Genomic DNA, 13386 nt, shown 5'->3' on the forward strand with positions numbered 1-13386 from the left:
TTCCATTTTTTATACCATGTATTCAGTCCAAAAACCATAGCATCTGGGTGTGTGACTGGTGAACAACAGAAAAGAATGTCTGGCTGATGAGTCCCTCGTCATGGCTTCTGTGCTGTGATGAGCGACAACATGTTTCTTTGCAAGTCAAGCGTAGAGTCTTGGAGTGCCCCACCCTGCCCCAGTCCCTCCCTCCCAGCCTCCCTTCCAAGAACCACAGTCCTGTCGCCCATTCCCCTCCCTCCTTACCCAACCCGGTGGCCAGGCCCTCTGCTGCCCTCCAAGGTGCATGAGAGGAAAGCTGGCCAGCACCAGGAGCACAGAAGTACCCAAGGTTGAAAGTGTGAACTGCTGGCACCCGCATCCTTGCTCCAGCCCGAGGGAAGAGGAAGTTCATTTAGGCTGACTTGTTAGCATCTGCGAACACAATCAGAGGCTGAGGCTGCCAGGAACAGCCCTGCGCAGCTCAGCAAGTTCCTGCCCCCTGGGGCTTCACACTATACTGAGTCAGCCAGTGTCCCCGAGGGGCAGCAGTGTTTAAGATAGGGACAGGTTAACATCTGCCAAGGTAGCCACCATGGCGCCTCTCTGCATTTTGCAGTTGGTAACGTGGTTTGAGCACAGTCTGCCTCAGAGCCTGCTCCAAGGCCATGATGGAAGAACCTTACAGAAACATCCAAAGATTCTGTAGTTTACCAAGACCAGTAGCCATGCCAGGGTGTGCCATCATCCGAGAGCTGTGCCTCCCAGGGGGATAAAGGGTCCCCCCTGGGAGTTCTTTCTGATCCATATCTCCTAAAGTCCTAAAGTTAAGTCCTTGAGTACAGTTCCCTTTCTGGGTTTGGTCTCTCTTTCATTAGAACCAAGGCTAGGACCTGAGTTTATTCCGGGTAGGGCGTTCTCTGGGAGCCAGAGCCCAGAGGAGCAGCAGAACGGTGTGGATCTTTCCATGAACAGTGTAGGGTTTTCCACAAGCTTCCAGAGGGGCTGGGGGAGAAGTTTGTTGACTGAGTATTCCACTACAGAAACCATTCAGCAGCAAGGTCACAGGCTAATGCCCTTGAGTTCGTTAAGAGTGGGAATCGCCTTTATTTTATTTGGTGGAACAAGCTTTGGGTGTTTGAAGCTTTCCCCAGGTTCCTAAAGCCTGTCCGTGGCCTTTCTAACAGTAAGGAGGTATGGCCATAATTCCTGGCCATAATGTCTCAGCTTTAAAACTTGAATTGCCCCCTTGCTGAACAATCAAAAAGTGACTTGATCACACTCACGTGCCCTGGATTCTCTGAGGGACCGCACTTTTAAAAGAGTCCATCACATTGCCCACTGTGGCTGGTTGGGCGTGGCTCTCCCATGGACCTGCTTCTCTGGACCAAGCCCTTTCTTCTGGATGTTATGGGGAGATGCTCCACCCCCACCCACCTCATGTGATTCCATCCAGGACACAGCTCAGGCCAGGCAGGGAAGCCTCATTCCCCTAGGGCCCAGATCAAGGCAAGTTTGGGGTCCAGCAGACACCTGTGCAGTTTACAAGCCTATCTTTTTCTACCCCTCCTTCCAGAAGGTGCTGGATGAGTGCCAGAACCAGCGGGCCTGCCACCTCCTGGTCAATAGCCGAGTCTTCGGACCTGACCTTTGTCCAGGAAGCAGTAAATACCTCCTGGTCTCCTTTAAATGCCAACCTAGTAAGTAACTTCTGGGGGGGGGGGCAGTGTGTTTGGGGTTGGCCCCTGATTTCATGGACACTCCTGACCAAAGTCCTCTGCCTATCCAACCCTAAATCCCCTAACATGAAAATCAGAGAGAAAGACGCACACGCACACATGTGTGCTCCTACTTACAAATCTTTCAAATGTAAAAATCTTTCTCAAGGTATAGAAGTCAATTGCATGGATCCTGAAAGTATCCACGGGGTAGAGGAGACACAAGTGTTACTAGGCTTGATTTTCGCTGGGCTCAGAGGCATGGGTTCCACCAGAGCCACCAACCACCACCTCAGGTGTGTGTGAATTGGCTGTCCCCAGTTTCATGGATGTGAGGTGTGTGTGCTGGAGTAATCTCCACCATTTTGGTTCTTGTGTTTTTTCCCTTTGACTTTCGCCATCCACAGTGCCCAGGACGTTATGATCAGCCCTCTGAAAGCTCTTTGTAGTCTCTCTACATGGAGCGGGTCTCATTTTCAGACACTTGGGATGCACAGCAACAAGCCCAGGGAATAGGCCACTGGAGACTTTCTTTTCTTTGTTTTAAATTAACATACAAAGTAACAGCATTTTCATGCATACTTTTTATTGATCTTCTCCCACTGCTCTGTCCCCCATCCCCAATCCCCCATCCTCCATCTCCCATCCCCTCTACCCCCTCTCTCACCTCTCCACTCCCAGTCGTTCCCTTTCCAACTTCACATCACATGAATTATTATTCATTTTCCTTTACTTCCTTGAAATCTCTGCTTTTCTCTCTTAAGACCCTGTCTTCGTTACTGTTTCTATTCCTGCACAAACATCATGACCAAGAAGCAAGTTGGGGAGGAAAGGGTTTATTCGGCTTACACTTCCACATTACTGTTCATCACCAAGGAAGTCAGGACTGGAACTCAAGCAGGTCAGGAAGCAGGAGTTGAGGCAGAGGCCATGGAGGGATGTTCTTTACTGGCTTGCCTCCCCTGGCTTGCTCAGCCTGCTCTCTTATAGAACCAAGACTACCAGCCCAGAGATGGCACCACCCACAAGGGGCCTTTCCCCCTTGATCACTAATTGAGAAAATGCCTTACAGTTGTATCTCATGGAGGCATTTCCTCAACTGAAGCTCCTTTCTCTATGATAACTCCAGCTGTGTCAAGTTGACACAAAACTAGCCAGTACAGGCCCCCTCTCTACTTTCACATCCACACAGACACACTAACATAAAAATTAACAGCTGGATTCTCACACCAGGCTTCTCACACCTTCCTTCTAGCAGGCTTTGCCTGAACAACGGGTTGAAAAGAAATTGTAGCAATAATATGTAACAGGATGTCAGGAAAGATAGTTTGTTTCTACAGCTCCCTCTCTGCCAGCCTAACTCAACTGTTTGATTTTTTGCTTTTGATCTCTGTCCATTGTAAGACACTAGTGGTCTAAGACTCGGCTCTATTGCCTGTTGGGAAAGCAGTCCCCAGACCCTCTCAGCAGACAGCAGACTTCTCTCCAACAATCTCCCAGAAACAGCAGGAGTAAGATAGAATGGCCCCTTGGTTCTGTACCTGCAAACACACTCACACCCAGACTTGTACATGCACACATCTGTACACTCACAGCATGCAAGAGACTCTCCTATGCCTCATCACATACACCTTGCTGTAGCCTTATACCCCCTTATACATACATACATACATACATACCCACTCACATGCATGCATGCTGTCTCACACTCTATCGTACATGCACACTGCACACACACTGTCTTACACACTCACACGTACACGATTGTAGAGTGTAAGAGCCACAAAGAAGCCTAGACATTGAAGAGCGCCTGATGAGCCCCTCACAACCCCCCCCCCCAGCCCAACAACAGAGTCCTCTCTCAGGCAACAGAGAAGGACCATCATCACTTTGGGGTCTCTGCATCCTTCATCCTTCATGGGCCTCCTGAGCTGACTCTGAAAACCTTGACTGGGCCCTTGGTTGCCCTTAGGTTTGGCTTCCTTTTCTCTACCCCTAGTTCCCACCTCCGTAATGAAAGCAAATATTCCTTTCAAAAGCAGTCATTCCGACTGCCTGCAACCGGAGAACTGGGTGGTGAGACTGTGAGTGGTATAGACTGGACACACAGAACACGGATGTGTCCCAGCCTCGCACCACGGTGGTTAAGCCTTTTCTAGTCCTAATACTTAAAGGTCCCCTCTCTAAACACCACAGTTACATTAAGTTCCCGCCGTCCTATAATCCCAATGGGAATTGTACACAAGCATGAATTCAGAGGAGACAAACCAGGGCAATGTTTACACCAGGAGGTGCAGGGTAGGTAAAGCCCCACTCTGGCTGCCCCAGGGGGATGCATGAAGCCTGGAGACTATGTGGCCTGGTCCTTGCTCTGCTTTGATCCTTGCATCACAGCTGCACCCGATGCTGTCGTGCAGAGCGATCCATGAGTCTGGTGCTGCTATACAGAGCAGTCCGTCTCTCCCCAGTTTCGTGTTCTGAGAAGTCCACATGACAAGGTTATTGACATCAGGGAAACTGGCAAATGCTACACACCAGTGTTGCTTTTCTTTTCTTTTCTTTTTTTTTTTTCTTCTTCTTTTTTTTTTGTTGTTGTTTTTTTGTTTTTTGTTTGTTTGTTTGTTTGTTGAGACAGGGTTTCTCTGTATAGCCCTGGCTGTCCTGGAACTCACTTTGTAGACCAGGCTGGCCTCGAACTCAGAAATCCACCTGCCTCTGCCTCCCAAACGCTGGGATTAAAGGTGTGCGCCACCACACCCAGCTCGGTGTTGGTTTTCTAGATGGGTTTTGGAGTTAGTTTACCGGCAGGCCTGCAGAGTGTGCCACCTCCCCCAGCTCCCCCCCCACCTGCCCCTTCCTTCACTCCTTCAGGGAATTTGGCCGCAGGGCAGCCTTATATCTAAGCAGTTCTGGATAGGTTGCTGTGTGATCTTGGGCAGTTGCTTTCAGAAGACTCCATTGCTCAGCTGTGCAGTGGAGAAATGTCCCTGACGTGCAGGCTGCTGTTGTTTGTAACATGCCTAGCACAGGCCTGTGATGGAGTTGAGCAGAGTCACGGCTGGCTAGGATGCCAATAAACAGGCTAATTAGTTCTGGTTGCTGATGTGCATTCAGACAAGCAGTGAGGTTCCTAGGGCAGAGATGGGGATGTGTCCTGGGAGCTGGTGATGACGTGGTACACTGTCAGGACAGAGGAGTCGGAGGACACACTCTGAGTCACCAAGCGCCCGCCCGTTTCAATTTTAACATCCCCTTGCAGGGGCGGTTGTGAGCAAGGCCAGGATCAAGCTAGTCCTGTCAACTGCAGATTGCTGCCCCTCCGACCTTTGACAGCCCAGTGCTGAGATGTGAACGTGAACTGGTCCAGACGCTAAGTGATGTGCGTTAGGGGAGGGCGAGACTTGAATATGTATCTATTATGTATCTATTATGTATCTATTATGTATCTATTATGTATCTATTATGTATCTATTATGTATCTATTATGTATCTATTATATATCTATTATGGTGGTAGGTGATTGAACCCAGAGAACTGTAAATTTTTGTGTTTCCCTGAGCTATCTACATGCAACATTTTCCTTCCTAGCAACACTTGGCAGGAGCTTCTGGCTGCAGCTTCCAGTTGGCCCTTTAAAACCATCACTGGAGCGAGGGGGAAGGGAGCATGCCAGGGTAGGTATGTGGAGGGCAGAGAATGATTTGCAAGAGTCGGCTCTCTCCCTCCAATGCATGGGTACCAGGGATCCATCTCAGGTCATCAGGCTTAGCATCTCACTGGCCTCCAATTGGTCATTTGATCGAGAGGAGAAGCTACAATGTGTTTGTAGCTTAGGTGTGTTAAATGTATCTTTTTTTTTTTTTAAGGAAAAAAAACTCTGGCAAAAAAAAAGTGACATCTGTATTTTCAACCTGATGACTTTTTAACTCGCCGTGGGTTTATTTGGACATAGTTCTTTTTAGGCCAGGGCTGTTTAGAAGAAAGGGGGTGCGGGCATGGCTCTCTACTTGGCTCTGAGCAGAGTCCTGCCTCTGCCTTCCCAGGCTCCTGCAGGCTCTTAGCAGGTGTGTCGGTGACTCACCCTTGGGAGGCTGTTCAGATCTCAGAGCAGCTCCAACCGGAACTCTGTTCCTCTTAGAGAGCAGCAGTCATGCTAGGAGGCCCCTGCTCCTTTAGAACCCAAAACTGTGCTCTTAGGTGACAGCCTACACATTAGCAAAGAATCGGGAAACTCCATACAACACAGTAGGAAGCAACATGACATGCACCGGTCTTCTCTGCTGTAGGACATGTGGTTGGAGCAGGGCATCTGGTGGCCTTACACATGGGTATCCTGTTGCCTCCAGTGGGGTTTGCTGCCATTGAATGACCGAGCTTTTGTTAATCAAAGAGCCATGGCTAATATTTATTCCATGGTGTGCTTTTAAAAGTATTGTAATAGCCGGGATTGGAGAAATGGCTCCACAATTAAAAGCACTGTTGTTCTTCCAGAGGTCCTGGGTTCAATTTCCAGCACCCATATGGAGACTCAGGACAGTCTGTAACTCCAGTATCAAGGGATCTTCTGGACTCTGCCGGCTCTAAGTACACATGTAGTGCACATACATGCATGCATACATACATACATAATACATGCATACATGCATACATACATACATACATGCAGGCAAAGCACTCATACACATTAAATAAATAAAATAAACACTTTGTAATATTTTTAAATGCTAACTTATAGAAAAAGAGTCAGAGATATGAAAGAGAGGGAGGGAGAGAAGGGAAGAGAGAGAGAGAGAGAATGAATTAGTCTTATTTTTAAAGCTGATATGGTAACACAGGCCTTGCATCTCAGTACTTGGGTGGTTGAGGCACAATTCAAGGCCAGCCTGAGGTACACAGTGTGTTTAAGTCTAGCCTGACCTATATAGTAACTATCTCAAAGAAAAAACAAACAAGCAAACAAAAAGGTTCATGTTGAAGTTTGGTGGTGCCAGTTTCTTCCACCTCTGCTTTGGAGGCTCTTTGTTCCTGGCAGGCATTCTGAACACGTTCTGACTGCAAAAGCTCTCAGACGTGGCTCCCATGTTTTATGCATCAAATGTCAGCTGTCACCCTGGGTCTTTGACGTCAAGTGAAACGTCAGTGTTAGTAAGATTGAGCACGTACTCAGACACAGTGCAGAAAATACCTACCACTGGAGAGAGACTCGGCTCACCAAAAAGACAGCACCCCAAGTCCGAGAGTCAGTGGTCTCTTTATGTAGAAGGAGACAAACTTTTCCTCAGATTTCAGTGTAAAATCTCACGCTGAGACTGCAGTGAGCCGGTCAGGGGTCTTTCAAACCTGTGCTATGACCTTGCATTCCTCTGCCCTTATTCACTGGTTCTTCCTGGAGAAGATGGGAATCTTGTGCACACCGACAGCCTGGCTATTGCTCTAATTGTGTGTCAATCACACTCATAGGCATGCTCAACCTTTTACAACTGCAGCATGACATTATCATCTGCAAAGTGAGCCCTGGTTTTGTGTCGGCTGCATTCGTAACTAGCTACGTGTGGCCTGTAGGGATCAGGCTGGACAACTGCCTGGAATGCCCTCCCCGCTAAAATTTATAATCCTTTCCTCTTATCCGGAGGGGCATGCTCCAAGTGGACTTGTGGATACCTGAAGCCACAGATATTATCAAACCCTATGTAGACTATGACTTTTATATAGATACACAACAATGATAAAGTTTGTAAATTAGGCACAGTGAGAGATCTGTAACAACTAATAAAAAAAGTTATAACCATGGTTATAATAAAATTGCCACCATTAACATTTTTGTACTTTGGGGCTGTTAGGAAGTAAAATCAGGGTCATTTGAATATAAATATTTCAATATTTTGATAATAGATCTGATAAGTAAGACACTAAACCAAGGGACTAATGGTCAGGTAGCATACACAGGGTGGAGCTGCTGGGCAAAGGCAGGACTCATGTCTTGTCTAGACAGAGCCCAATTGCAGAAGAGTGTGGCATACCACTGGGAATAGGGATGTTTGTAATTTAGGAAACGTTTACTTCTAGAATTTTCTGTTTATTATTACCAAGCTGTCGTACCAATCATTGGTTGTGGATTACCTAAAATCACAGAAATCCACCTGCAGGTGAATTAGGGGGTTGATTATATTAAAAGCCATCCCCCCACTTTAAAAAAAAAAAAGCAGAGTCTCATATATTCCCACGGTCTCACGCGTGCTGTACATCTGGGAGTGTGAGGATTTTCCTGGGCTTCCGGTCCTCCTGCAGGCACCTCCCTAGTGCCGAGACAGTGGGCATGCGCCGCCAGCCCCGCTGCGCTTGCTGTTGGGTTCGCTGCCATCCCTCCTCAACGAGGCTAATCTGTCACCGGGTTCTGCTTCCTCTCCAGATGAGTTGAAAAACAAGACAGTGTGTGAAAACCAGGAGCTGAAGCTACATTGCCATGAGTCCAAGTTCCTCAACATCTACTCCGCCGCCTATGGCCGGAGGACCCAGCAAAGAGACATCTGCTCCTCTGGGGCAGAGCTGCTGCCCCCCTTCGGTAGGTGATTATATTTGGCTGTAATTAGGTTGTTGTCTGAGTGGATTGTGTTCCTGGGTCAGTAATGAAATGTGGCTTGTACCGGCATGAGAGGGGAAGTCAGGGGGCTATAAGGGCCTCTCTACCCCATAGTCCTGAATCTCTTAGTGGTTCAGTCATGCTACACAGAGAAAATAGTGAGCACCTGCTGTATGCAGGGCCTGTTCTAGGCACTGGGAACTCATCGGCCAATAATCTACACCGTCACAGAGTGGCCTTCCAGCACTGCAGAAGGAGGCCATAAGTAAACAGAAGAGGAAGGAGCGGATAAGGCTGGCTCTCCGTGTGCACAAGTTCTGCAGTTGCGAGTTAGCCCAAACGCAAGTGGGAAATACCTAGGGGGAAAGTTCCTCTCTTCAACAGGTGAAGGTATAGTTCCTTTGTTACCAGGAGTGTCCACCTTGATGTCCATCAGCCACACACATCCTAATATAGATGTGAAAAGGGCCGAACACATCTGTGGACATCAATGCCATGTCCCAGTGTCAAAAGATTGTTTATAATACCTTCTATAATATTACACCTATAATATATGCTATAAACATATAGCATACTGTATTGTTGCTAGGAGCACATGCCTTGAAGGCCTTTATGGTATGGTGTTTGGATGTAGCTTGTAAGTCTTCCAAGGATCATTTGCTAAAGTTTAATCTCTGATGGGAAAAAATATCCATATTAAAATGCTAGGAATATGTTAATAGAGGCATTTGGAGGCCTGAATTTTGGAGGTGATTAAAAGCAGATAAGGTTATCATTATGGAGCCCCCTGCATCCTTTATAAGAAAGGTGAGAGGGGCTGGAGAGATGGCTCAGGGGTTAAGAGCACTGACTGGTCTTCCAAAGGTCCTGAGTTCAAATCCCAGCAACCACATAGTGGCTCACAACCATCTGTAATGGAATCCAATGCCCTCTTCTGGTGTGTCTGAAGACAGCTACAGTGTACTCACATTCATAAAATAAATAAATAAAAAACAAGAGGTGAGAGCAGAAGAGACATTCCTGTCTCTTGTTATGTGGTACCCCGTGCTGTCTAGAAACTGCCAGCAAGATCATTGTTAGATACAGGCTGCTGCCCTGGGACTGAAGCCATGAGCCACAATAAGCCTTTTTTCTTTACAATGTTACTTGGTTCAGGTATTTTGTTACAATAAAATATGAAGCTAATGCAGAAACTCTGCACTGAAAGTATATGGGGTTTTTACTGTATCTATATCTGAGAATGTGGAAGTAGTGTTGAAACTGGATAATGGGCAGAGGTCAGAGGAGTCTGGAGAAATGGGTTGGAGAGAGTTTATATTGATATAAGGAAAATACTACTGGCCTGTTCTTGGAGATGGTTCAAAAGAGACTAGCAAATTAGTTCTAGATGGAATCGGGGAGCCTCTTAGAAAATAAGGATGTAATTCTTATATGAAATAGCAAAGGGGGCTGGAGAGATGGCTCAGCGATTAAGAGCACTGACTGTTCTTCCAAAGGTTCTGAGTTCAAATCCCAGAAACTATGTGGTGGCTCACAACCATCTGTAATGACTGACTCCCTCTTCTGTTTTGTCTGAAGACAGCTACAGTGTATTTACATATAACAATATATCTTTGAAAGAAAGAAAGAAAGAAAGAAAGAAAGAAAGAAAGAAAGAAAGAAAGAAAGGAAGGAAGGAAGAAAGGAAGGAAGAAAGGAAGGAAGAAAGGAAGGAAGAGAGAGAAAGAGAGAAAGAAAGAGAGAGAGAGAGAGAGAGAGAGAAAGAAAGAAAGAAAGAAAGAAAGAAAGAAAGAAAGAAAGGAAGGAAGGAAGGAAGGAAGGGAAGAAAAAAGGAAGGAAGGAAGGAAGGAAGGAAGGAAGGAAGGAAGGAAAGAAAGAAAAAAGGAAGGAAGGAAGGAGGGAGGGAAGGAAGGAAGGAAGGAGGGAGGGAGGGAGGGAGGGAGGGAGGGAAGGAAGGAAGGAAGGAAGGAAGGAAGGAAGGAAGGAAGGAAGGAAGGAAGGAAGGAAAGAAGGAAGGAAAGAGCAAAGAACCCCGCTGTATGGGGTCCACCCCCTAAAACTCCATGGAGCACCATGTGTAAAGATGATCGTTTATTTGCTGGGATTTCAGATCAACAAAGATTCTTGCTGCTGTGTGGCCATTACTAGCTGCTTTTAGTCAGATTTATAGTAAAACTCAGGACCAAAGGGAAAGATTTTTAAAACTCTCAGTCTGGCCAAGGAAGAACCAAAGAACAAGCTATAAAGGTGTGGCTGGAAAAACACTTGCTAGAGAGATTAGTGTGGACAGAAGCCAGCCAATTGCTGATGTCAGAACAACTGGAAAAAGGCCTGGAGTCAAACAGGTCTGTGTGCAGCTCCTGGGTGCTGGCCCTTGGCATCCGGGCCAGGCTGGCATTTCAGGAGTGCAGCTGTGGCGCCATGGTGGCTTCCCCTGAGGTTTCAGAGGGAACCCTGGGAGAAGTGACCCATGGGGTTGGAGCCCCCGTGGAAAGCCCCCAGGTGAGGCATGGTCTAATGTAGCTGATATTGATGGGTGCAGGAGTTTGGTGGGTATCTGCTGGGGTGCCCTGCCTCTCATGTCTGGAACAAGGATTTGGGTGTGGTTAGAAGCAAGCAAAGTGAAGGAATTGATTAAGAATGCATTCAACTGAGCAGGGGCAGTGCACGCCTTTGATCCCAGCACTTGAGAGACAAAGGCAGACAGGTTTCTGTGAGTTCAAGGCCAGCCAGGGCTACACAGAGAAACCCTGCCTCGAAAAAAAAAAATGTATTCACAAGAGAGGAAGCCAGGAGGAGCCTCAACTGTACAAGTCATGTGGACCTTTACACCTCACCATTGAGAGCTCTGTTAATTTGCAGACTTTCTCACACACTGTCTGTTAGGGGTAGCTTATAAAAAGCCGCAGTTCATCTCAGACTTTCTGGAGTGCCTGTAGGCAGTTCTAGAGGGCCTCCTCTGGTCTAAGTTTTTGTCTACCCTGTTTTTTCCTCCTTTGCATAGGCCTCCCAGGTCTCATTCAGTTCTACTCTCCCTCGCCTTCCTCAGAGTTTGGGCTGTGCGTATCTGAGAAAGGTATATTCATGGGTACCTGCAGCGTTCAGTGAGGAAGGCTGCAGGAGAGCAGTCCTGTGGGCAAGAAGCCATGGCAAGGCGCAGGAACCTCCTCCCCTCACAGTATGTGAGAGAGGCTGGTCTTGGCACGTTAGGGTTTAGTGTTTGCCCTGCAGGATTTCAGTCTTGCTTTGGGCTGAGTATTCTTCCCCACTTTTCCATCCCTTCCTTTGGAACAGCAACACTACCCCTGTTTCACCCTTGGAAAATGGAACTTGTTCTGACTGTACAGGTTTACAACTGCAGAGAGTCAGTGTGAGTCTCGGCTGAGCCTTGGGGCTTTTAAACGACTGTCAGACTAAGCTAAGGCTATAGGACTCTTGTGGACAGGAGCATGGGATTTTGCATTGTGAGGTGGACAGGGAAGGGTTGCTGTGGTTTACATATAATTTCAGTGTGCCCCCTCAGGGCTCATATGCTGAAACTCCCCACTGGAGGGGGTCAAGAAGGAAGAGGGTGAATCTCACTATGCTATTTAGAAGTGGACCTTTGGACAGTGTTTAGGGTTAGGTAGAGTCATTGGAGTAGAGAGAGTATATGATTCAAGGCTGGTGGCTGTGGAAGAGGAAGGGGAGAGAGAAAGAGAGAGAGAGAGAGAGAGATCAGAAGAGGCACACACTTGTGTGTGAAGCTGTGTGAAGCCCCATGCTTCTTCATGCCATTAAGAAGGCTATAATTCAGTATGTACCTTGCAGTTGGGCTGTGAATCAAAATAGACCTCTTTTCTTTAAAGTTACACCATCTATATTTCATTATAGTCGCTAAAAATTGTAATAAGAGTGGCACATATGCAATGTCCTGGGAAATCCCCCTTTCTTTCTTATTGTGTCTAGTTATATGGGAAGGGCTATTTGCATGGGCCCCAGTAACTAAGCTCAGGTTGGCAGGCTGGGCAGCAAGAGCCTTTACTTGCTGAGCCATTTCATTGACCCATATGCTTTCCTCTTGAGAATGGTGGACATCTGTCACGGGGCAGTCCTGGCAGGTCACAAAGGCACCAGCGCTCTCAGCTATTCTTTTCTAGATAAGGAGCCAGCCTTCTGTGTCACCTGCGTGATTCCCAAGTGGGCCAAAAGGCACCTGTAAGGGTCAGTTCCGATTGTTAATGGCTCCACTCGCTACTCCATTGCCGAGTGATCCCTGAGTGACTGATTCAGCCCTCTCTCTCAAATCACTTTGACCATGAGACAGGAGATGTGGGAGTTTCTCTCTTCAATGTCTCCATGCCTATTGAATTAGAAGATGGGACCATGGCCTGGGCTGTGTAGGCACCTTCCATTCTTAGGCTTGCTGTTAAGGATGAGCTACATCCTGTGGCTGGACAAGGGTACCCTTAATATCAAAATCCTCTCAGCTTTTTTGCTGTTCAAGAGAGGATTCACAGGCAGGATGCCGTGGGCTCTACCTTTATGCGTTCTCCCAGGCCTCTTTCCATACACCGTTTCTTTTAAAGAACATTTTCTACATTTGTTTATTCATTGTATAATTGTGCATTTGCAGTGGTAAGGAGCGGCGCGTGGGCGTTGACTCCCTCCTCCTACCCAGCGGGTCCCAGGAATCAAACTCTGGTCATCAGGCTTGGTGACAGGCCCCTTCACTCCCTCAGCTACTCCAATGGCTCGACATCATTTCTTAACCTGGGTGAAGGATGCCCTGTTTCTCAGGCTTATTAAATCTAACATGTGTCTTAGGGATCCACAGCAAGCAACTGCCCCAGCTGTTCTTCAGAGCACACAAATATTCAGCCAAAAAGGCAGATCCACTGGCTGAAGGCTCTGTGCTCGCTAGGTGGCTACAGACATTCAGACATTCCCGTTCCAAGGGAGCTAGGTGGGAAGCACACTGCCTGGGAAGAGAAACCAACCAATTGAAACAGTAGACCCCAGGTTCCCCTTAAGAGCCGGAGGAATCCTCAGGGCAGCCCAGAGCTGCAACACCAATGATAACCTGGCAGATACAGAAGATCTGTGGCTTGAAGATCTTGCCCCTGTTTA

At 47.4% G+C, this 13386-nt stretch overlaps 1 protein-coding gene across 3 annotated transcripts in view; it reads left to right on the forward strand.

Moving 5' to 3' along the window:
• Nucleotides 1-13386, forward strand: part of Eva1c (eva-1 homolog C) — a 75751-nt gene that overhangs the window by 39891 nt on the left and 22474 nt on the right. For 2 of the 3 annotated variants that reach the window (XM_021185198.3, XM_021185199.3), the window contains exons 3-4: nucleotides 1556-1679; nucleotides 8107-8259. In XM_021185198.3, the coding sequence (XP_021040857.1) occupies nucleotides 1556-1679; nucleotides 8107-8259 (277 nt within the window). The remainder of the gene's footprint in view (nucleotides 1-1555; nucleotides 1680-8106; nucleotides 8260-13386) is intronic. The other variant, XM_021185200.3, reaches the window with a different exon arrangement.

Source organism: Mus caroli, unplaced genomic scaffold (assembly GCF_978045245.1).
Source record: "Mus caroli unplaced genomic scaffold, Mus_caroli_1 scaffold_17, whole genome shotgun sequence".
Taxonomy (NCBI): Eukaryota; Metazoa; Chordata; class Mammalia; order Rodentia; family Muridae; genus Mus; species Mus caroli.